Source organism: Thermobia domestica, chromosome 11, assembly GCF_964235325.1.
Source record: "Thermobia domestica chromosome 11, izTheDome1.hap1.1, whole genome shotgun sequence".
Lineage (NCBI taxonomy): Eukaryota > Metazoa > Arthropoda > Insecta > Zygentoma > Lepismatidae > Thermobia > Thermobia domestica.
The window spans coordinates 124,955,066-124,982,157 of NC_137464.1; the positions used below are offsets into that span (position 1 = coordinate 124,955,066).

Here is a 27,092-nt window from a genome sequence, read left to right on the forward strand (position 1 = left end):
TATAAAAAAAGGCATTACAGTTTAAAATATATGGGAAAAAATATTCCCTGTAAGACAAATATCACAATTATAAAATGCAAGAAGTTTCTTATAGGTTTCCAATCATTTAAATGTTAATACATATTTATTCTTATCTGCTTTCATTTTAAGGATTCGTCACACAATACTTCTCAATGTGTACGAAATATTTTGTATTTTACTTAATAAAGGATCCCTACGAACTTAGCCAAACTTCTCTAACTACAAAGCAGAAATTCATTGAATCCACTGTAGATTGAACTGACCTTATGGTATTAAGAACTTGGTTAAATAGAACTGACGACGAGACACTGAGAGAAAAAGCACCATAATTTGAAATAAAGAATTTTACATTGAATTCTTTCAAATTTATAGATTTCCTCTTATCTGAAAAGGTTAAATGAATACATGTCACGGCCTAAGAATGACAGTGATCAAATTGTATGTAATTGAACTTACTATTAGACTACCTAATTTTACGTTTCCTTCAATTAAGACGATTAAAAAGAAAAGGAGATCACGACATCCTATATTCTGAACACTATTTTAATATATTATTTTAGAGTTTTCTTCCGACTCACAGATTAGATGCAGAAATGGAATTGTATTTTCATCATAAGCACTTAAAAAAGTCATTGAGAAAAAAACAGTACTGTATATTTTATAATTATATTGTGTGTGGAGCTCACACATGGCTATATGGTTAGCATACGCGTCTTTGGCACAGGAGATCAGAGTTCGATTCCTAGCTGGAGCTCATGTGGTTCGGATTCCACTTTAAAACTGTAGCTCCACATTTCATATAGTCTCGGTGCTGAAAGAGACGATAAACTCCAATTCATACAACTAATTAGAGCAAATATTCACCCAAAGGGTGATTAAAGCGTAGTCAAAGAGTGTTGCATGAAATGTTGTAAGTTAAGAAAATTAGTACTAACCTTTCTATATTCCTATGAAAATAACATCCAATATTTCGGAAACTTTATCGAGTTTCCATTATCAACGACCGTAGAGGCTTATAACATACTCAGCAAAGAAGTCTTCATATGCTTAAAGCTTTGTCTTCAGTGGATATCTTTAATTATTTAAAAAAAAAAAAAGACATCTTACTTTTAAACTGGTACCTTCATTAGATAGCTAGCTCACTTTATTTTAGAGGACAAATTTGTACAGATTTCCTCTTTTATATGAATCAAGCTAAGTGCATTTAATAGTAAAATATTAAACCCATTAGATCTTTTTCTTTTCCTTCAGGTAAATGGAATTATTTTCGTTCAATTCTTCACAAATTCTTCGGTCTCCGATCTCACGCATTATGAAGTCCAAACAAGTAGTGTCACCATATCATATATTCATATGTATCTATGATTATTAATTTTAGTAGCAGTGAGAATTCTTCGAAACTTGTACAGAAAAGTCGGAGTAATCAAGAAATTTATATTTTAATAAAATCATTGATTTTATTTTTACAGTAATTTCAACAATAAATAAATGTAAAACCAAAATTTAACTTTTCGTTTTTTTTTTTTTTTTTTAATGTAATTTGAGATCATGGTATCCCACTCCCTGTTCAGATTCTCTTTTAATGTTTAATTTTGGAATTTTTCGTTCTAATGAAAATTGCCTGAAAGTTATTTCTTTGAGTGAATGTTTTAGCTTTCCGTAAAACCCTGAAATTTTGTAATGTATGTTTTGTTTCCTGCAAATGCTTTCTGCTACTTTCCTGAAAACTGAGGGCGCGGTGGCTCAGTGGTAGAGCGTTTACCTCCGGTGCTTGGGGTACCTGGTTCGATCCCAGCTCGCGCCGTGTGAACTTTGGTGAACAAACACCGTGCTCGTGGATTTTCTCAGGGTTCTCCCGTTTCCTCCCACTTTTTTAATTCTCCCATTTCATTCATTTCTCATCATCACAGTCTCCTTTAGCTTAACCGGCATAATCATGGAACGTAAAACAAAGATTTCATTTCATTTTTTTCTGAAAGCTATGAGGACCTTGATGTACTTCTGGTAAGTTCTTATGTTCCAGGGATCTATCATAAGCTATAATACAGATTCAAATTAAGAAGTGAATCATAATGTACCCCTGTTGTATATAATTTTTGGCAATTCTTACTCGTGAAAGGAATTCTGTTCGTGTAAATATTTTCAATCAATAAAAAATTACTTTTTAAAGGTAGTTTGTTTATTAATAATCAGATTTTGTCAAAGATAACTTTCCTACAACTTAAGGCTGTGAGACAGGACTATAATCCTAAGGTTCGAATTTTTTATTTTTATTTTTTTAAATTACCAATCAGATTACACCAAAAATAATTTTTGCACCGAAAATTATTTTCACCAATGACATTAGACTATGAATTATGACAGCAAGTCCTAAGGTTCGAAGGGTGAAACTGTTATTGTGTATCAATTGATTTTAATAATTACCTATAAAGTTTCAAGTCAAAATTTTAAATGCCAAATTCCTGTGTACCAAATTTGGTTCCTAAATTTTGGGATTGGACATAACTCAAACCATGACGAACTTGGAAAATTTTTAAATTTTTGGAAAACTTTTTAAAAAACAAAAATTTTCAAGTTTAAAACAAAATTTTGAATAAAAAATTTAAACGAAATTTTGGTAGCTTCTTTAAAAAAAAAATTCAAAGTAAAACAACTTAAAATAAAGATTTTAAAACACAAATTTTCAAACCCTGATCGAAAAAAAATCAAACTGAAAGGTTTAAAGAAAATGTTTGATAAAATTTCAAAAATTAAAAAAAAAAAAATCAAAAAATTGGGAAACTTGAAAAAAAAAATATGAACATTTTAAAATGATCTGCCAATCAGGTTGCTCCAAAGATAATTTTCCACTAATGACCGACAACGAGTCGTGACTACAAATTCTAAGATTCAAAGTGTGAACAGAGATAAACCAATCACATTTTATCAAAGGCGACTTTTCACTAGTGACTACACTGAGTAACGTCTACAAACCCTAAGACTGAAATCATAAAGTTCTTATTGTTGTACATTAATTAGTTGTTATTATCTATCAGGTTTCAAGTCTTATACTTCGTGTCGTCGTCACGTTGCGTGTTACTTGCCACGGTGTTACTTGCCACTATTGGAATTTCGTGTTACTTGCCACGGTTACCTTATCGCATATTTATCTATCTATGACACCGTGTCCGTTGCCACGCATCTGCATCTAGATTTGACCTTGAGGGGGTGGGAGTAATTTAACTGTGTTGTTTTATCTTGGCTGGAAAGCTCATTCTAGTTTATTATAACAGCGAAACACACTTCCTTCCACAATTTCTTCTTTATATATATTTCTTCTTTAATGCTGGGCGTTTCTCTATTTTCTCAATTAATTTTTCATAGTCTTTATCATTAATTAAAGACATGCTAATCACTAATCAAAGAATGTATTAGTTCCCATTGCGAACACTTCTTTTCACGCGCTACACACGGAACGAATTGTTACGTGAAAAAACTTCTAGAAAACATTTATTTTTTACCTTTCTACTTGGAGATATCTCGGCAAATTTTCTGTTGCCGTCGCCTCAGTGAGCGGACTCCCATAAGATTCAATGCATTTTTAGATATTGCGCAACTGTTCCGTCGCCGAGCTGTTCCCCTGCTGTCACCCTGCTTAGCAACACCTCGGCAACTTAACTGTCGCCGTCGTCTCAGTGAGCGGACTCCCATAAGAATGAATACATTTAGCCAGAGCAACAAGATAGTTGCCCGACAAAATGTTGCCAGTGAGCGGTAGGCCTAAGGCAACAGCTTGGCGACGAAACAGTTGGGCAACATCTAAAAATGCATTAAGTCTTATGGGAGTCTGCTCACTGCGGCGATGGCGACAGAAAAGTGGCCGAGGTACATCCAAGCAGAGAGATAAAAAATAGATGTTTTCTACAAGTTTTTTCACATAACAGTTCGCTCTCTGTGTAGAGTATGAAAAGAAGTGTTTGCATTGGAAGCTAATACATGTATGTCTTTAATTAGTGGTAAAGTCAATGAAAAATTGAGGAAATAGAGAAACACTCAGCGTTATATAAAAAGAAAAGTTTGCAAGAATATTCAGATATAAATTGAGAGAAGAAATTGTGGGAGAAAGTGTGTTTCGCTATTGTAAGAAACTGGAATGAGCTTCCCAGCCAAGAAAAAAATAACACAGGTATTTACACTGGAGTCTATTACATTTTGAAATGAAAATGAAATGAAACCTTGGAGTTTTGTTCCACGGTTATGCCGGGTAGGCTAAAGGAGACGGCGATGACGAGAATGAATGAAATGGCAAGATGAAGAAAGTGGGAGGAAATGGGAAAACCCATCTACACGGAGTTTGTCCACCACAAACCCCACTTATAATTATTATGACGTGCGACGCGCAAGTGACAAGGTTCCTATTGGAACCACCTAGGAGTATGGATCGAATGTGATGTAATATATAAATTATTGCGTTTTTTCCATGCTTTCAGGCGGCAAAATGAGTGCTCGAATTACTGAAGAACTTCAATTGTTTGTGTATATTTGCAAGAATACTCCTTTCATCAGAATCTTGTTTTGTTTCTTGTATTTCGTGTGAGTTTTGTGACACGCATAAATGTAACAAGGCAGGGGCGACATTTAGGGAAGGCAGGGAGGGGCATTTGCCCCCCTGAGTTTGAGATTTATATAATTTTATCAACAGAATAGTAGCAAATCAGTAAAAACGCGAAATTTTCCTTATTTCAAGGGATCTTACCCCCCCCCCCCCCAAAGCAAAATTTGAAATGACGCTTCTGTAACAAGGTTCCTATTTCTTAAATCAGAAATTTGCTTTGTTTCTTGCGTTTCAGGTGATTGCCTTGCTTTGAAAATTGCTTGGGAAATTACTCCCACCCCCTCAAGGCCAAATCTAGATACAGGTGCGTGGCAACGGACACGCTGTCATAGACAGATAAATATGCGATAAGGTAACCGTGGCAAGTAACACGAAATTCCAATAGTGGCAAGTAACACCGTGGCAAGTAACACGCAAACCGTCGTCATAACACATGAATCAGATTACAGACATATAGAAAAGTTGAAACCTTCAAATGAAAAGTTTATGTCGTTGTTAAGTTTTGATTTGAAGATAAGAAATATGCAGTTGTGACATCAGAACATTTTCCTGTTAAATAATAATCCAATGCATGTTAATGCATTATTACTATCATTAGTACTAAATGATAAATATTAAAATCTCTAATAAAATTGGTTCCTACACTTTGATAAGAGGTAACTTAGTCTAGGACACATTCCTAAAGATAATTTCTACTTGAAAAGAATTTCGAAATCACATCTAACGAATTTGATACCAACTTTTGAAAGGGCACACCTAACGCTTAAATATTCCTGTGTATCATATAACACTTCATTTAAGATGCATAAGATTAATAAAAATAGCTCCTAAATTCATATCTACAAAAAATGATTCCAAAAATTTGGGAGAAGTGTCTTGGACCAAGTACAGGTGAACACTTAGCTTCATTTAAGACAATTAGAACCAGGAAAAGTGCCTTCCTTCCACCTGCAAAATTTGAAAGATGCAACAAGAGTACCCCTGCCTTATAGAATAGAATGGATCCTTGAACTTATTTACCTAGGTATATGATCATACATTGTAATGAAACCTCATCAAAGAAGATAAATTAAGATAAAACAAGACCATGTGATAAAATGTATTGCTTACGTATATTATTGGAATTAATAATAGTATTATTATCCATGAAAGGGTACGAAGTGAACCAACCAGATTTACAGAGGTTTTTTATTTGGACAAACTTAGAAAACATTTTTTTTTTTTTTTTTTTTTTTGACAATTCGTAGTTTTTAACACTTCCGAATTTCCGCCGAAGCAATCCGTGTCTGCTGCTGTTAAGGTCTGCTTTAAATCCGCCTTGAAATCAGAGTATTTCTGAGTATTTTGTTGAGAGCAAGCTTCAGAATTATATTCCGTAGGGAATTGCTTACAGTCATTGCACATTGATAAAATATGCATTTTTGGATTGTGTACTTTACGTTGATATGGACTGCCATTCAACGGTTTCTCAAATTCGAAATAGTGCGTGCTGAAATTTAGCTTTTCCACGACTTTGGACAGCCCTAGCTCTGAAACTATACATTTTCCCCCACAGTTTTATATGACCTATTTTCTTATTTTGATGTGAGGGATCATCTCTTTCAGTTTGTCGGTATAGTTCATTAACACCCTATATACGAGTCCTATTGTTTTAACAACTCCTAAATTTAAGAAATGGACTAACGCACCCCATCCAAAACTTGTAAGAGAAGCATCGATGTGCCCATGTGGTATGAAAGAGAATTGAGCCCTATATTCATTCATATAATTATGTCATGCAGTAAATCTCATGAATGAGGGTAATATAGATCAAATTGAATTTTTGGCATTTTTTCTTTTTCTTTTTTTTTTTCACAAACAAAAAGGAACGACATTGATCAACCGAACTTACAGAGATACATACCCTGGTCCTATATTACCATAACGAAATTTTAGTTCCAAAATTCAAGTAGTCGTCCTATGTGCCCCTCCCCAAATTTTGGTAGCTGATCAACGTACCCACTGTCAAAATTTAGAGGGGTGGTCCTCGGTACCACTGGACCAGGACCATGGGTCCTGAACCAAGAACTTACTACTTAAGACCTCTTTGCTAAATATGCCTCTACGGTCCTTGATAATGGAAATTCGATAAGTTTTGGAAATACTGGATGTTATTTCTTTAGGAATACAGGAAGATCAGTATCAATTTTATTGGTAATATATACTCTATTCGCTCTATAGTAATTATAAGATTAGTTGAATTTCATGAGTAATATGTGATCTTCGCTTGCAATTATTGCTATCCTGTGTAAATTATTTACGTAAACAAACTATTCCCGTTCAACTGCAGAATCCTGTGCAATAAAATTGAAATCTTAATTAAATTCGTAACGGAACATAACATTTAATTTTTTTTATTTCAAGCACAGATATTCTTGTCTATGCGTAAAAATTACATTAGCTAATAAATGAGTGAATATCAAAAAATAGTCAAGTGCTACTGGGCAGAGGATCAAACCCACATCTCTGGATTAAGGTGTTGGTGCAGCAACCACTACGGTCCCAAGTCCAGCTCTAGACTAGACATATATTTTCACTCTTGAGGTTCGAGTTTTAAGCACAAACAGCAAAGACTGTACCACCGCTACTATTTTGCTTTGACATGCCCACATATATACGTATATTGCTGAACACTTAAGATGACGTATGAGAAATGAAGGAAACCAATTTTTAATATATTCCCTCCATATACTGACCGAACGCAATCTTTCACATCCAGATATGATACGGTGTAAGAAAAATCGGCTGTTCCATGCATTTCTTACAGTTTCTATTATTTTCCTATTTAAAGAACGGAAGTATTTTACTGTATTATGAATAACTTCACTTATGAGTAAGTAATAAATAACAATTTTCTTAGATGTAGTATTTACGTACATTGTCCCACAATGCATTCGCCAAATCATCTATTTGGGTTCCTAGTTCTCTCATTTCGCCGCTGTACCTATAAAGAAGGAACACACAATTAAAATTATATATATATATATACACAGTGAAACCTGTCTATGTTGGCCACCATCGGTTCCATTGAAAAGTGGCCAACTTACAGAAAATAGGTGTGATTAGTGTATTTTTAGAATAGGATTTCTAGTATTACTTGATCGTAAAATTTTAATAAACAATGGCACGACAGCCTTTAATATATATATATATATATATATATATATATATATATATATATATATATATATATATATATATATATATATATACAGAGTAATCAGTGGCGTATTTACTATTTTGTTTCGGGTGGCCTTGCTACCTTTATTCCTGGAAATGTGAAAATTCAGTAAGATAATTGATTTACTTTAAAATAGTAGCCAAAATAATATTTCGGGGGGCTTAAGCCCGGAAGCCCCCTTAAATACGTCACTGAGAGTAATCATAACAATATACGGTAATAGAAAAGTACGTATATTATGGTGGTTTATTCTAGACATATTCCTTTTATTCTTTTTGGCACATATGCACATTCTAATTTTGTAGTTCTTGCATAGTATCCTCTACCGCTTGTTAATGAGCTACAAATATTTCCCTCGGAGCAATTCGACAAGCCATCAGGTGCCAATAATTGACAATTAAGATGGTTAGCTTTCACCTTGAATTACTAAAGCTCCCCACTGATTAGAGCCGTTATAGCTAAGGGTTTTACCAAAAGAGACAGGGTAAACAAATACGTACAGTCATTTCCTGAATTCTTGTACGTGATTTTTTTTATTCACATCTTCCTTCACCACCCCTTTATCAGGGTAGTGTTCTGGTCATTGACCTTCAAGAACAAATCGTGGTAATCCATGCTTTCTTGTCCTCAGACATAAATACAAAACATCTGCCTCGGGAATACGAAAGAGTTAAGAAAAATAACAAAACGGTATTTTGCGTGGTCAAGATACGGTGGTAAATTTATCATTATCGTCATAGGGTAAACATTGCTTCAATGCGGCCAACTAAGCAACCTATGTCTTATGGGAAAATGCAGGTTCAAGACGAAACAGGCCAAGATAAGCAGGTGGCCAAGTTTATAGGTTTTACTGTATATATATACAGATGGTGATCAGAAAAATGGAAACACCTGAACGAAATTGCAACTTACCAGATTAATATGGTGTCGGGCCACCTTTCGCCTTCAGAACAGCCTTGATGCGACGTGGGATGGAGGCATAGAGGTCGTGAATGGTAGCAAGTGGAATTTTACACCATTCCTCGTGTAGGGCATCGGCCAATTCTGTGAGAGAGGATGGAGGTGGAAATCGTCGCCGGAGTCGTGTTTCCAGGACGGATCACAGATGTTCAATTATGTTGAGATCTGGGGATTGGGCGAGCCAGGGGAGGTGTTGAACTTCATCCCGATGTTCCTCAAACCACGCTGCAACAACGCCAGCTGTGTGAATGGGTGCATTATCATCCTGGAAGATGGCGTCATTGTCCGGCAACAACATCCGGACCATAGGATGCAAGTGGTCTCCTAAAATTGAGACATAAACGTTGGCAGTGATTCGTTCGCTAAGTGTGACCACAGGACCCAATGAAAACCATGATATGGCGGCCCACAGCATCACCGAGCCGCCGCCGTGTTTCACAGTTGGGCGCAGACACTGCAGATCATAAGGTTCTTTGGGCGTTCTCCACACATAAACACGGCCCGTGGTTGGGAATAGGGTGAAGGATGACTCATCCGACCATATCACACGTTTCCAGTCCTCAACGGTCCAAGTTGCATGGTCGCGGCACCATTTGCGGCGTGCGAAAGCGTTATGGTCTCTGATGAGCGGTTTGGCCCGTGCAACACGACCCCGTAAGTTCATGTCATGTAATTCGCGGCGGACTGTGATTGTCGAAACAGGGTGGGGGAGGTGCTGATTGAGTTCCTCCGTCACTTGCTCCGCAGTGGCACGACGGTTCTGCGTGACAGTGCGCTTTAATACCCGGCGTGACCTGTCACTCATGATTTTCTTCCGCTTCCCCGATGTGGTTTTCCCGTGTGTTGTGTAGGCCGTCATCACCTTCGACACTGTCCCACGCGACACATCTAACACAGTAGCCACTGCCGTCACACTCACTCCACATAACCGCGCACCAACAATTTGCCCTCTTTGAAAATCTGAGAGGTCTCCCATTTTACACTACCTCCATCTGCTGCAGCCACTGGACACTGCTGTTCCACTGCGCCTGACGTAATATTTAGACCGACCTAACACACCACCACCAGCGGTCCGGGCGCCACGACACCACTGCCAACCCATATATCTGACGTGTTGCCATTTTTCTGATCACCATCTGTATATATATATATAGACATTTAAACCAAACAAATACACAACTTTCTTGCTCTTGAATTTTTCAAAAAAATGCTCTTGAATGTTTCAAGCTCATGTAATTCATGTACTTTTGACATTAGAATATCTAAAATTAAAATCAACAATAATCTATATTATTACATAAAAGAAAACAAATGACTCATTTCATCCACGTCCAAGCAACAGTGGCGTTAGAAACATGAAATTTGGACAGAAAATTCCTTTCTTCACGGAATAAGAAAGGATCTTTTAAAAATAAATATCGTAAAAGGGGAAGTGCTAAAGATATTAAATAAATCTTGTATTTTTCAAGACACAAAGTACAGTATGAAGTTTTATAATCAACATCAATATCACGAAGTTCTTGGTCAATTTGATTTTAAAGTCTTCTTGCAAAAGCCTCAATACCTCGAAGTTGACACTGCGTCCGTCCAGCGACATCTCCAAAATTATTCTTATATCTAAGCCTTGTAATCCACTCACAAAATTTCGGCAGTAAGATGACTTAGAACTACCGTTATCAAATAATATCAAATGGCTTTCCTGCACTGATTATCCCAAAAATGCAAGATAACATTCATTTGTTGTTTTTGTGATATTCTGTGCAAACATTCACCGTAACACACTACAAAACATGTACACTTCTCCACTTTAATCTTAAAGTTACTTTTACCAAGGCCGCATCACTTTAAAGCTTGTTCAGCCATCTGCTGTACTTCAGATTGATAGATAATTAGCAACAGTTTGAAAGCACCAAAAGATTTCCGCCATGTAACTTTGTCTTTATAACTAAACTTTTCGAAAGTTTCTTTTTGAGTCAGCTTTGTCAATGTTTGGGAAGTGGAGGGCAAATCTGAAACGCATACTGAAGTAGATGTAGATGTGATATGTGTTGCTGTACAATCAGCAGCAAAAAAACTGCAACATAATCATGTAAGTTTATTGTGAAATGACGAAGTCTTTTGCTCAAAAATAAGTGTTCACGGGAGGACGCCGAGGTTTATCCGGGCGTGATTCGTGCCACTTAGACGTTATGTTGATTCCCTGTGCTGTTAGGCGTAGAATCACAATAAAGTTACATTCTCATGTTGCAGGTTTTTTGCCGCGGATTGTACAAGCGACTATCCGTATAATTTCTATTTTACAACTAAATTTCCGAGTAATTCCAGCTGTAACTAGAAACTTCAATATACTTATGAATTTAATGGTAACACCTGAAAAAAGTACTATTTACCAGATTAATATGGCGTTGAACCACCTTTGCCTCAGAGCTGCTCCGATATGACGTGGAATAGTCACAGAGATCGTGAATGGCAGTAAGTGGATCATACATATTCAATTAGTTTCAGCTCCGGAGATTGGGTGAGTCAAGAAAGGCATTCCACTTATCGCGAGTTCTTCAAACCACACCGCAACAGTTCCAACTGTGTGAATGGGTGCATTATTATCCTGAAACGTCGTAATTGCCCGGGAACATTTGGACAATAGGATGCACATAGCTTTTAAAATCACAGGAATTACTGAAAACCAGGATGCTGTGGCTCACAGGATCACAGAGCCGCTGCCATATTTCATGGCGGGGCGGAGACACTGCATATCATACACTTCCTTCAGCGTCCATCACACATGCAGAGTCCGTGGTTCGAAATAAGGTAAGTGATAATTCTTCCGACACTATCACACGTTTTTAAAGTCATCAGTGGCCGGCCCATGTTGCATGTTCGCAGCACCATTGGCGTCGTGCGTTGATTTCCTATCTGCGGTTTGCTCCGAAACTCAACCTCGTATATTTAGGTTATGTAACTCGCGGCGGACTTTAATTGTCGACATAGGTTGTGGGAAATGCTATTGAGGTCTTCCATGATTTGCACCTGGCCTATATGTCACTGAGGGGTTTCTTTCGACCATTGTTCCTCCTCGCCGATGTGTTTTGTAGGACGTCGTCACCTTGAACACTATCCCCTGTGAATCGCTACATATCCAACATGCTTGCCACTTTCGCCACAGTCGCACACATAACCAAGTGCAAACATGCCCTCTTTGGACAGTAGGTAGGTCGTCATTTTACAGTATCAATGCACGCTGCGTTCTACTGCTCTTCACGTTGTACGGAGTTTGGCATAACACATCATCATCAACTGTCTGGACGCTGCGGTTGCCACTTGATTGTTGTCAACCCAGATATCTAACGTGTTTCTATTAAACTGGTAAGTATCCGTATTTATTTACATTATTGTCTTGTGGCAAAAAACAGAAATTCACACGAAAATTACAAATTATCAGTGTAAAACAAAAAGCTTCCATTCTCAGAAATGTCTCTTTTGGTACTCTATTTTCTACCATTACATAAAAAACCGAAGTGTAATTGTGAAGTGTCAATGGTTAGGTCCTTTCGATTTATCACAACCCATACAATAATAAACACGATAATTTTTAGGCAGGAAGACAAAAAATGAACTCTAAAATTGATATTATGAAACAATTATGCACATTTTTTTAAAGAATGAAAGCCACATCTTAATATTATAATGTAAGTGAACTTACCTAACGTATGCCCACAATGCTAGAGTCGCCAACGAAACACCCATTATTAAATTACATAGATTGGCTAGGGAGTAGATACCAACTAATCCAAGAACACCGGATATCACATAAAATATCACAGCCAGAGCAAAGAAAACAGCTGGAGTTCTCGCCGCTTTAAAAATATTCTTGCTTTCGTTATGAGATTTGAACTGATCGAACAACGTTTCCAAATCCTATGGAAGAAATACATAACCAATTACTACACATCGACTGAACAAATTCATATTTAACCAATGCATCTGTTGTTCTTTTCTCTTTGGCGAGCAATACAGAAGTTATCTCTTCAGTAGTTCAGTTTAACTTTTTCAGGACTGTAGGCAAATGAAAGTTTGGTTGGTCAAAAAGATAAATAAAGCATTTTCATTAAAGATTTCAAGATATGAAAAGTAAGAAAACATCATTCTTCCTGACAGATACAATTGCTATTACCGTATCTTATGTCATTTAATAGTTATTAAATTTTAAAAGGATGTGTTCTATATTTATAACAGAATGAACTTCTTACACAAAAACATATTTTTTAAAAATTTAACGTGTTTAATATTTAATGTTTACAACTAGTTCTAAGACTCAAAGCTTTTCTGGCAATCTATTTCGAGTGATTACACATTTCTGCAACACAAATGGAGAAAGAAATATCTAACGTATTTTCTCCATAAAGTAAAATCAGTATTGTTTAGCTTCAAGTCAAATCAAACTCTCAAATTTAAATCCATATTTACTCCTAATTAAACGGTTTGCAAAGAAAAGACAAAGAGCCAAGAGTTTAATCTTGCTTAATACTTTCTCTATTCACAACAACGTCATTCCTTTCATAATTTACAGCATTATTTTTGATACGTAAATGTAAAATTTCTTCCTCATGCTCTAGTATGAGATGTTTTATTCGTAAAAGAGTCAATGAATGATTTATTTGTTTATAAAACAGGTTTTAATAAAAAGTTAGCCTTGCCTCTTCCAACCGTTGTCTATACATTTCAGAAAACTCCTCTCCTCCCATTTTACGCTTATTTCTGAAGAATTCCACAGCTTTATCCCGAAATCTTAAATGTTCAGATTCGAGGTGAGCTGTACTTAAATAAGGTTTGGTTCCACCGCATATTCCTTCCATTGCTTGATGGTATAGTTCCTTTGCTCCTGCCACCGCTGCCAGGTTATTTGCTTCCGCAGTTGCCTGTAACGTAATGTACAAGTTAAGAAATTTAAAACGTTTAAACTGCAACATATAGTTCCAATATTTTATAAACTCTTTTGAACTATATAAACTTCTTCACTAAGCAAACGAGTATTTGAGATTTCAAATACTACACAAAAACCTAAATTATAGTAGTAAAAGTATGAAAGGTGAAACCCAGTAAACACATAGGATATTCTGTTTATAAGCGAGGAGTCAGAAGAACTATTACAGTCAATTAAATAGTGCAGTCATGTAAGCAAATTACATTCCCTGCCATAAAACTATGTTCAGAAACAGTTCCTGCAACATTAATATAATTAATACTTGTATAATGGCGAACACTTCGAGTTATATGAGCTTTTTCACTCATAAGGTTGTTGATACCTGTGCTTAAGAAGCTGGAATGATATTTACGAATGCGTAATGATAGTTGTCCTATGAAGTACGCGAATTTGCAATTTCATGTCTAATATTAACAACGGAAATTTCAGAAATATTTACTTGAAACCTTACTTAAGGGGAGGATCTAGTAGCAGAAATGAACATTATGTCTGCGCTAAAAGTATTTTCTATGTGTGCGTTAAATGTTTAGTTCCTACAAATCTGCTTTCTAGTAACTATTACAAAGCGACTGGTGTCGAACCCGGTTATATTAATTATATGTTCACAAGTTCCATTACCTGAGCGAATAAATGACAAATTCAGTGCAGAGAGACGTAGTAGTTAGGCTTTCTTTCAGGAAATTTTGTCCGAGAAAAGTATAATGTGAGGGGATGCCCTGGGACACTATTTGCTAAAAGAACGTGCTCCGCACAAGAGTGATATGTAATCGCAACTTAATTTATTCCAGCTGATTCGGGAGGAGGCAAAGCCCTCTTCTAATGCATATCTGAAGAAACATTGTACGTATCTGCAATATTTCTGCCATGCTATAGAAAAAAACAGTTTTGGTTTAGTTTGATTTAACGTATACTTTCCGCGTCGAGGTTATGAGAGACGTGGACCTTAAGCAAACGTAAGATTCGAACCACTTATGGTCCCACCAAGAACTGAACCCGAACGATTTTATCAGGCATATCTGCCAATATTTATCATATGATTATTTGCTAGATTTGCATACTAATATTTAAATTTTCTTGAATAATTTGAGATTAACATATTATTTTTTTATCTTACATATTAACTTTTTTACAAATATATTTTGTATATTTGTATGCATATTGAAAGGGGATGGCTGAATTTGGTGATTAATTTATTTATGTTAAATTTTATTAATTAATTATTATTATTGTTGAATTAATCTCAAATATCATTAATAGCTATTGATAGTCCTAAGTTTTTCTTTTCGTCGACTTTGGATACAACGAAATTTTCCTATACACAGAAGATGCATTTCCATTACATATATATATATATATATATATATATATATATATATATATATATATATATATATATATATATAAATCAGAACACGCCGAGGAGAACCACACAAGTTGAGGATCGCAGAGTATCTATCCACAAATGTAGAAGAAAATATGACTAGAGGAAATTTCAGTTTACTTTTTCTATATAGAAAGGGGTATAAAGAAGGCCAAAATCCAGCAATGGTTTGAAACGATGATTTACATGTCGTACTGGGCGACATCCAGATTGCAAGATCCTTTGTATTCCAAGCTCTCGAATCTTTCGTAGCTTGCTGTGAAAACACAAGGAACAAAAGGTGTGAAATAAAATATACTTAGCCGTTTCTCGCACGATGTACGAGCTACGCGTCCAAATCCCCGCCAGCCGATGTCCGACTTAGAATTTTGGTTTTCTCTCTCTTGTTCAGTTCGAACGATTCAAGGAACTATTTCATCGAGTGTCTTTCACCCCCATAGCCAGTGAAAGCTTTCAGTCATCTCCTATCATTATTATGTTTACTTGAAAATATATTGAAATTTTAGTAATGTTCAGTCTCACCTATGCAATTTGTTTCCTTTTATTACAACACACAAAGCTTATTTCGAACAATATCTGCTTGTTTCTTCTTGCACTGAGTAGGGGTGGAACCTGTTAGTTGTAACTGATGTAAACATCATCACGTGTGTTCTCCCTCTAGTAGCAGACAGTTATTTCAAAAGATTGTGTTATTTATTATTTAATGTATATGTCAGTTTGTATTTATTAATTTTACATGATGTTTGTATAATATATCATTTGTATTCATCGTTCATTTAGAGGCTCCGTGCAAGAGAATGTATGGGGTAGTTTAGTTTTGAATTTGGCCGTCAGAGGTCAATGACTGACAGGGACCTGTGGTAGGAGCAGTCGGTCTGCTAACAGTTGTTTTCTGAGTTACAAACAAAATTAACAGCAAAATTAATAATTTTAACAAAATGTAAATATAATGTATCAGATATCAACAAAAAGCCTGAAGTTTGCTCTGTAGTGTTGTCGATCTTGATTAACAAGACAACGTAAATTAGAGCCAGCATAAATGAAAATAGGTGTATAGTTGTGTTTTCAGACATCCTGTCGCCAGGAATGATAACCCCTTTCGTCTCTTCACCCTGCTATAAAATTGACAGGTAGCTCGATGCGAGCCTATCCTTTTCTTAGTTTTTGGGTGTTTGTAAATATACTTCCGAGGCAAAGAAGAGTTAGTTGACCGTCAATTCGAGGAGATACATCCTTCCATGTGGTAGTCTACAGTTAGTTTAAAAGAGTAGATCTACTTTGTCAAAATGAAGTCTTCGTCTAATTTCAAGTGTGTTTGTTAGTTCTTGTAGTGATATTTGCTTCTCTATTTCCACGAAGAAATACCTCAACAATTATCATTATGTAATTTGTTCTAATACCGAAGAAAACTCTTTGTAGAAATTTAAAAAAAACGAGTAATTAAAATTTTAACACATAATAGGATATGTGAACAGTTTAGTTAGCTGATGGTGTTCAGAATGAAACTGTTTGATATTATACCGTAAACCGAAAATACATAACCGGGATATTACCGAACTTCCAATATTATCCGAGTATAGTGACAAGTGAATTTAAAATTGCTCAGCATGCAATTTAAAAAAAAAAAAAAAAATCTTTACAAGTCGTTAATATCAGTGGTAAGCTGTGAATAGTGCTATGAACAATGTTATAAAAGTATTTTAACGGCAGTTTAAGTTGAAACTTTAGAAATAATTTCAGAACTATGCCTTCGGAATATAGTTAATATTAAGTTTGACACACATAAAATAAACTTTGTAGATTCGACAGAATATTAATTTACTTTATATTTAGTTACGTGGAGATAGAGGATGTGCTGTTTTATTCACAAGGACAATTACTAAAGGTTATCGAAGCTGATCCATTAACTGTAGTTAACAGGACCGTTACCAGCATTCTTATTTGTTAGCTAGTGCTTGAATCCAGCAAAAGGGAGATTAAATGGTGTTATTAAAGAAGACTATGAGTTGACCTGCCAATTGGAAGAGGCAAGTTCTGCAATGGACAGAATCGTGGCGGTTTGTTTGGGAAGACCAAGGCCTTCGAGGGAGTAAGAAGAAATTCAGGATTTAATTTAGTGCACAAACTTATTATGAAACGTATATAAAAATTTAATTTTTATTTATTATTATTATCTTGCGAGTGTGTATTCAGTGAGTCTGTTTAAGAAAATCAGTGCTTGCGAATCTGTATTTTCTTTTTTCTTTTTATTTATTTTTTTGTGCTTCATTAAAATTTTATCAAAACGGATTTGGATTGCACATCTGTCTACCTTGAGGAGATAACAAAGTATGTGATACATCATTTGAACATGTTCCTTTCTTTTCAGGCAGTAGGACGTGCAGAAGTATTAGCAGCTTATATCTTTCCTGATAGCTTGTGGGTGGCATGTTTGACATTCCATTGCAAGAAGTAAAACCACAGGAAAAGACCCTGAGACTAAAATTAAATTCATTTAATTTTGTTCAGCTTAATGAGATTAGTCAAAATTAAAGTCCATCAGAGTTCCTTTAGTTTCAATACTGAACTTTTCATTCTAAATATATATTTTGGTAATTTAATAGGCTTTAAAATTTGCTCTACCGATATTAATTTACAATGTTGAATATTAATTAGTTATAATTATTCCAAATCATTTACATATCTTGTGAGTACCAGCGTTCTTACACATTGGCCCTCCAAACGATAACCATTGCCACGATGGAGCTTATATAAATGGATACCGTTCCAATAAAAAGGCAGTTTATTGTAAAATGCATGTAGGAACGTAGTTATGTTTACTCGCGAATGTTTGTACACTACGATCCATTCGACTGAAGTTGAGTCGTTCAGTATAGCTACTCTAACATATAACCTCGGAACAAGAGTAAAGATCTTGCATCCCCCTCAAAGTGACCCGAGATCAGGATTGAAATAAACACGTGAAAGAACTCTGAAGTGTAAGACGTGAAACTTATGAAATTTCATCGTCATATACCGGTATACTCACTATTTGATAGTCATTTTGATGTGATAGTTCTGTACCTATAACTGAGCTACAGCGAAATTAGTAGATACTAGAACATATTCCTATTCCTCTGACACAAATACCAGGAGCTGATTGTTTGTCAAAATACACGCAAATGAAATCAGTTTCTAAACCAAGAAGCAGGTGACCAAAGATTAGCCAAAACTAGACTTAGAAACGGTTGTGTACATTGCATTACAAAGAACATGCACGAACATAATACACGTGAGAACTGCAATTAGAAAATATAAAATTCAGTAGGTACGTCGATTCATCCATGGCAGAATAGCTATCACATTTGAAATTAACCCATGAAGATAAACTTTCCAAGAACGATTATACATAGACATTTAGAAGGCTGCAAAGGAAAAGAATGCGTAATTTCTACAGATGTGTGTGCGCATAAGGATCATTTGTCGGTTTTTACTTTGAGACATTTAAGTTTTCAAGTACAGTTAAATGCTAACTAAAACTCTCCAAGTTTTTGTGATAAAAAAAAAAAAAAATGAAAATAGTACATCACAAATGTTCTATGTGGGCCCCCTTTGTTGCCCTGCACACATCTATTCGGTATTCCAATTCCGCCCAGACCCGTTTCAACATGTGTGCATCAACAGTTTGCACTGTAGCAGTGATGAGCTCTTTCAGTTCATTCATATCTTGGGGTAGAGGGGGTTTGTAGACAACGCCTTTTAGATGTCCCCACAGAAAAAAATCGCAGGGGGTTAAGTCCGGTGATCTTGGAGGCAGTCTGTAGTTGAGGAAATTTCTGACATTGTGATGAAAGTGACATGGAGCTCCATCCAACTGATAGATGAAGTTTGCACTGTCATATTCGAGCTGTGGCATAAGCCACGTAGTAAGCATTTGTAGAAATGTTTGCCCAGTCACAGTTCCTTCGTCAAAGAAGTACGGACCATAAACTTTTGAATATGAAATTGCACGAAACATATTCGTCTTCGGTGAATCACGCACAATTTCACAGATTTGGTAAGGCTTCTCAGTTCCCCAAATGTGAAAATTTTGTTTATTCACTCTTCCTGTCACATGGAACGTAGCCTCATCACTGAAACAAAGTTTGCCCAAAAAATCATCATCAACACTGCATAACTCTTGAAATGACTCACAAAAAGTCTTGCGACACGTGTGATTATTAGGTGTTAAGTGTTGTAACAACTGCACTCGATACGGATACATCTTTAAATGTTTATGCACTACACGCCAAACAGTTGTTTGAGGCATTTGAAACTCTTTGCTAACTCTCCTAGTTGACATTTGTGGGCTGCGTTGAAAACTGGTTCGAACCCTTTCGACATCTGCCTCAGAAGTGGACGGCCTACCGGGCGATTTTTCTTTACAAATGCATCCCGTTCTGTTGAATTTGTCATACCACTTACGTATGGAGTTCTTTGATAATGGATCTTTATGAAATTTTGTGCGGAACTCGCATTGAACACTAACAACAGACCGACAAACGTGAAACTGCAAAACGCAAAATGCTCTCTCTGCATCACAGGCAGCCATCTTGGAACTAATCACTCTGCCACCTAGCGGATGGATCTTAAACTACTACGCTCATTCAAAACAAAACTTGAGGATAATATTGAAAGTATTTCCATAGATATTTCATTGTTGATAGAGTATCATCACTTATAGAACGTTTCCTTATCGTTCACATCATTTTGAATCACGCTGTACAGTATAAGAAATTACGTTGTTTACGATTAAAGTTAAAATATAATACTTCCCAACTGTAGCTATTTAAGGCGTACTTGTTCGTTCAGAAAGTGGGCTCTAAAACATGAACTTCATACATCCCTAAATTGTCTATATGGGTGCAGACTCAAAGTTACAAAACTGCTGGATATCATTAAGTTTTGCAATGTTCGCGATTTACATTTTTAAAAAAATGCAGAGTATTTTCTTTTCTTCTCAATGTAACCAGAAATTCATTGTAGGTAAGTTTGTTTATACAAACTTGTTCATGTGTGTTTATATGAAAAACAACGCTTTGCAGAGAATTCTGGTGCGAATGTCGTTTCTCTTTCGTAGGGTAAAGAGACATCTTTGATGCCTAACTTCCATTAATATAGAAATATGTTATCTACCATTTTGACTGTTACCGTACAAAGTGCAGCAAATATAACGACAATTTCAGTATTCCAAAACTGTTTAATCTAAACTCTTAAAGTAATGATGCAGAAAACAAATAAATTCTAAAGTGCGTTGGCAGGATTGTCTTTTCCAAAGCAACTGAGAAGCATTGAAATTTGAGATTATCATCAATAATTATAAAATATCATCATCTCTTATATAAAACATGAAAACTTTCAACCTACTTAGACCAATTGGGTTTTGTAACTAGCTTCCTGCTGTAGAAACTGCAGATTACATCCAATAATAATGTTGTTATAGATGCGCGTGAAAACTGCATAGTGTGCTACTTACTCTGATTTTCTTCTATTACAGTATCTCCAGAACAAGTGTTAGAACAAGTAATGTCTTACTAGAAAACGTCCATTCCTCTATCTTAAGAGTACTCAATTGCTTTTCAGTAATTACTATACTTTTAACTATCTCCAACAGTATTTTTTTCCTTACACTTGATTCCAAAGCTTCCCAACTGATTTTACGCTGCACCCATCTAATTTCTTCCATTTTCTCCGTTTCGCATTTAGATTACTTTTAAGTTATTGTTTATCATTTTTCAATGTATTGTTTTAAAATTTATACATGATTTCACATTTTTACAGTGCACTTACCTCTAACATAGATTTTGGTTCCGGCAACTCATTTCCTTGATAAATTTGAATATAGGACTTGAAATATTGAACTAATTCTTTCGCTTTCACTTTTTGTCCACCGATTTCTTTTACGACTAAGTTTTCTGGAGCCAAAAGCATAGGTACTAAGATCTGCAACTGCTTCTTGAAGTCACTCTCGATATCTAGAGTACAATATTTTCAGTCAATTATATATGCACAGAAAACATTAGCAACAAATTTTCTTACCATTAATGAGAAAATTTTTCAAATAGCTCTTAGAAAAACCTGAAAGAATTCAACCCTGTTCTGAACTTGTAACGCAACACATCAGCTATAAGAAGCAACAACAGATACGAAAACTATTGTCCAGAACACTTAACTACAATATTACTTTCATATTTTGTAAAATTTTCACTGAGATAAACATAAGTAACAGAGGAAATGTTTAATATTTCATGTGCATCTTCTTTGATTTCAAATCTATCCTGCTTGGCTTTCAAACAAAAATACGACAGTTTCACTTTCCTTGAAATGTACACAAAAAGAACTTAGAAAACATTAAACTATGTAATAAGATTTTCATTCAATATCGAAACCTTTATTATTAGCCATACAATGCAATGCAAAGGATACAAGAAACGTAATACAGCATAAAAATAACGACACCTCATTTCTATTTACATGTACTAACCATGAACACACACATCTACCTACTTACCTACCTCTCTCTCTCTCTCTTCCTCTCTTCTATATATATAATACTGTTTTATGTTCTATTCACTTTAGGCAATAAAGTGGGAAAGGTGGGAAAATATATGATTTTTATTCATTGAAACATTTACATGTTAAAATTACCTAAGAATAAAAGTAGTAAAGAGAGAACTGTATTACAAACCATATTTTGAATAATTATTATAAGAATCAAGATTACAGCCAAGAAGCTTGGGAGTGCAATTATGCATAATGAATAATACCCCAATACACATAAATTCCCAAAGCATCATTATTGGTGTTATACCAGATCAGCAGCATTTAAATGAACGAGATAATGATACTTGGGTGACCACTAGTTCTACTTTTTTTTTTTTTCATATTTGGATAAGGCAGCGAAAATCAATAATGCTAAAACTTCTCAACGTCATCATTTAATACTAATATATATATATTAATGAAATAGCTTATGTTGTCAATATGTTTCTAATTGTTAAAAATGTGTGTTCAAATAAATTATGACGTCGTACGCTTACGACAAATTAAGAAAGACCATCTGAAAAGCATTGATAGTTTATATAGTGGTAGTTTATACTTATTGGAATATTGCCCACAGACATTTTAACGTTATTCTTTGATTCCTGTAACATTTAGCGAAAAGCCTGCCCTGGATGAATTCATGTAAGTAATAACAGATCGAGTAGCCTACGCAGTACCGAAGAAAACCACGTTAAGACGACTTATGATACTCAGAAACAAATTCGTACAACCGCCTTAGGACATAAGGAATTGGAAAGCAACTAGGCTAGATAGTAGTATACATTTTGAGTTAATCAAGAAATCACTCCCAGGAGTATAGAACAATTAGAATTAACCCTTAAGCAGGCGCGCTCAGGTAAACTTACCTCATTAGTAGTTTTTACAATGTGGCAACACTACTTGTTTAGATTTTTCAACTGCTGCTCGCGGTGTTTGCCCATTGTTCTCTGGCAAGTGAGCCGATTCAGTCGAATGTATTTCATACGCATTTAAGTAGAAAATATTATTTGTTTATTTCAAGTGGGTGCGAAACGAAAATGTCTTTGATTCAAAAATTACAAGAAATGCAATGTAGTTGGCAACCCTGGGTTTATAAATAATATGTCAGTAATGTGATATGTATTACAACACTAATATGCATCAAAATAATGTTAAAATATTACTGTAGCAGAAAAGTTCCCCAATATATATATAGGGAGGAAAATTTCATGAAGTTACCAACCCTGATTATAATATTAATTATCATAGTTTATGTACAATTATTATGACTGTAATAGCAGTTTATTAATGATTGTCTGCAAGTGATTGCTAACCACACGAACAGATCAATGTATGGAATTATATTCTGCACGTACGCGTCTGCTTAAGGGTTAAATATCACACGCAGCGAAAATTGTACTTCCAATATTTAACACGAGACTATATCCCAAAACAAATGAAGAAATAAGTTGAGTTTGGAAAATGGAAAGGACGAATACATACCGCTTACTGAATTAGAAAATGCTTTTGACTGAGTGAACTGTAACATCTTAATAGTACTAGGGAAGGTTAGGATGGAATGAAAAGATGTAAAGCCAGAATAATATTAATATATGAACAAGTAGCGCATTTAGGGGGGCTACCGGGCGCAAGCCCCGCTCCCCGAAATAAATTTATTAGTATTCTACGTACAAGAATAACCCTTCTTACTATTTCTAAGAATTTCATTGACTTTCCATTTTCTTATGCTCTTTGTTCAGAAACGATACTGAATTTGTCAAATTGCATTCCATGTAAGAACTGCGTCAAATTGCATTCATACCTGGAAGTGTCATTATACAAATATTAAAAGAAGGAAAATGAACTTTATTAAAATTTGTCGGCACCTAAAAGGAAAAATATAAGTGCTTATTCACATGTTGTGCATATCCCCCCCCCCCCCGAAACAAAATCCTAAATACCCTACTCAGGACTGGATTAACCCATCTGGAGGCCCGGGGCTACAAAAAATATGTGGCCCCTACTGACTTCGCCTAATACTTTTCTGTGAAAGTACAGTAGGAAAGTTAAGGGAATATGTTTCATATTTTTGGGCATATTTTACTTTATGATTATGATTGGATCTTTGATTTTTTTTTATAGCCAGTTGAGATTTTGATCGGAGTAAAGGCCACTTGGAGACCCGGCGCTACAGACCCCCTTTTAATCCGGCCCTGACCCCACTGATATGAATCAATGGATTTGAGTTCGAATAGAAGAAATGGCAAAGGAAAATATAATTGGAAGAGTTTGAAAGAGAAGTAGTAGTAGTTAAGAAGACTCTATATGGGGAAGACGGGATTTCGGACGATGAAATGAAAATTAGGTGTATTTGGTTTCCTAATATGGATTTAAAATAACGGTAACAGGAGGTTTATTATTACAGGGTGTCTACTAAAATTCTAAAATCAAATTTCGTGACTTTTTCGTGACCTTTTCTTTATCAAATCATAAAATTTCCTAACATTTTCAAGAGCAAATTTGGGTGCGAATTAGGCCGAATTTTCATCCAAGCGAGAGAAACGTACTTTGCTTGCGATTTGGTAGCGTCTAAACCCGACCATAGACATTTTTGGTGGTGAATTTTGACGTTTTATAGAACAAAGTTTTCCAATCTGTACTTACATTTGTACAGTTAAAAAAAAATCGTGACCCCAAAGCTAAATTTCGTGTCTTTTTCGTGACATTCATGACTTTCGTGACCAATAGACACCCTGTATTATTACAAATATTTTGTGTTTTACGTCCTTATGCAACACTGTAGTCGAGTTCTGAACCATGACCGGAGCTTAAATTTGGTGCAGTTGGCTGGTTCACAGACCATCATGAAGATCAACCCTCACAATATATGATACTCAGTGGGTTCCACATCACACCATCTCGCCTCTAAGAGAGCTGGATTACAGGACCACAACTCCGACCTGGCAATGGTAATAGGAAAGTAGGGAACTGAGACGAATGTGAAGATTCGAGGGAAGAAACTAAAACGGGTTATTGGTTTTAGCATTATTACATATTTAAGATCTGAAATGGGAACACACATACATAAAAATAAAAAAAAAAGTGAATGGTGAAAGAAGCCTTTAGGCAGAAGAAACGCATATGTTGTGGGTAGTTGGGAAAGATTTATATTTTTTTCTTTTTTACGTGTGGTGAATTGTACTATAAGGGAAGGAAACGAAACAGCGATGAAAACGACTACAAGCATTCAAGACGTGGGTGTAAAACATGGAGAAAACTAGATGGGTGGTACGAATATTTCATGAGGAAGTAAAATGAAAAATGAAATGAAATCTTTAAGTTTTACGTCCCACGGTTATGCCGGTTAGGCTAAAGGAGACGGTGATTATGAGAAATGAGTGAAATGGTGGAATGAAGAAAGTGGGAGGAAACGGGAGAACCCCGAGAACACCCACGCACACGGTGTTTGTCCACCACAAAGTTCACTTGGCGGAGGCTGGGATCGAACTCCGGACCTTTCATGAGGAAGTGTAAGTTACAGAAAGAAGAGCATGAGGAAAAGCAATTGGTTATGAGTTTACTCGGAAACAAACTATCTTGTTAATGATGTGATGAAAGGTATGGTAAAATATAACAGGAGAATTGACAAAACACAACAATCAATTGACGAAATTAAAGAGGACAATACTTACCCGTTAGTGCTAATTAACAAAAATATTGCTACGGATGGAAGGTCCTAATGGGCCGCCTGTCGGTGATATCAAAATCATTAGCACGAGATATCAATACCCTCCCAATTTGGCTGTTTTGCGGGACTAGTTGCTCACGAAATGGGTTAAACCGGACATGAACGCCATCCTTTCCTCTACTAACAGCATTCCAAGGAAAATCATGGTGTCATTCAAACTCGTGATGGATGTAACTATCTCATATTAGCCAATAAAGTAGGTCAGTATTATTTTATCTGAAGAATATAATTTAGAACATCTAATTGCTAGTTGCTTACGGAAACTCTTGGTTCATTTTCACTTATTTTCTAGTAATTATCATTGTAAAAAACATACCACATAGCCTTCCATCAAAATTTGGATGAGTTGCCACTTTCAAGCCTGGATGAGGCATCAGAAAACAAGAAATTTCCGAAAAACATGATCTTATATGGCGGCGTAATGATTGTAATTCTGGATGTTGATTATCTGTTACCTAAAATACGCAAAAAGATATACATACTGTATATATTATGCAAAAACAATACAAAAAGCACGTATAATAAGAAGTAATAGACATGATGTTAGCTGCATGCCAATTAGTATTTCACAATTTCTCTCACTGAAACTGAAATACAAAAATTTAAGCTAATTATTAACACTTCCAGAGCGATTAAAATAAATAAATAAATTTAGAGGAACTGTAGTTTCAACTGCGGTGGAATTCTTCAGCTTACTGTACTTCCTGTTTAACATAAGCAATTTTAAAACACCATCATGAACTTTTCAGTTTATTTAAAACTTCACAAAATGGCTTCCTTAAACGTGTTAGACATACATTCAAAGCTAGTTTATTACTCCCCTTTAAAAAAAATGTACTCTAGGTTATAATACTTCAATGTAAGCATTTAACGCACTAATTTATACGACAGCAAATATTGTTACCTACGCATTGTGCAATATTATTTTGCTGCTACATTTTGCAAACATTACTGTTCGCTTATTCATATAGTCCTATTCTCTGGACTATTTCTTGAATCGCTACTTAATTTGTGTTTTCTCTTTTATTCGAAAAATAAATAAATAAAAATATTTTCAGCACTTAAGACGAAATTAAGTAGATTAGTACTCCTTTGTATTCTTCTGAGAGTAGATAAATTATACACAATAAGAATACGTTAGCTTAGGGGCCTTTGGTGTGGGAGACGTGGGTTCGATTCCCGGCTAGAACTCGTGTGGTTCGGTTTACATGTTAAGCTGTAGGTCCACGTCTCATATAGCATCGTTGCTAAAAAGGGATACTAAATTGAAAATCAATCGATCAATCAATAAATAAAAATACTCCACAACGCACCACACAGGTAACAAGTGTTGCTTCTGTAATGTTTTTCGAATTCACTTTGATGTTATAGACAGAGAAGTGTCGTAAACAAAATTGCAATTCTCAATCGCATTAACATGTGAATTTTCACTGAACTGAAATAATATTTTTTTTTTTTTTTGTTTAGCAGAGCACATCAAATTTTATCCTGCACAGGATGGTTGATTTAGAATTTTTGCAGCCAATATACATGATCATAACATAAATAAAAATAGTAAAAAATGCCTGTAGAAGTGGGACTGAAAAATGAATTTCCGTTTCTGATATTAAATGTGAGAATTTAGTCAAGTTTTTTCTCTCTTTATCG

General features: G+C 35.3%; 1 protein-coding gene across 1 annotated transcript in view; it reads right to left on the reverse strand.

Moving 5' to 3' along the window:
- Positions 1-27,092, reverse strand: part of atl (atlastin GTPase) — a 125,617-nt gene that overhangs the window by 14,880 nt on the left and 83,645 nt on the right. Inside the window, exons 6-10 of the mRNA XM_081732557.1 lie at positions 25,762-25,900; positions 20,966-21,150; positions 13,490-13,711; positions 12,496-12,710; positions 7,532-7,598 (exon numbers count right to left, since the gene is read on the reverse strand). Coding sequence (XP_081588683.1) covers positions 7,532-7,598; positions 12,496-12,710; positions 13,490-13,711; positions 20,966-21,150; positions 25,762-25,900 — 828 coding nt within the window. The remainder of the gene's footprint in view (positions 1-7,531; positions 7,599-12,495; positions 12,711-13,489; positions 13,712-20,965; positions 21,151-25,761; positions 25,901-27,092) is intronic.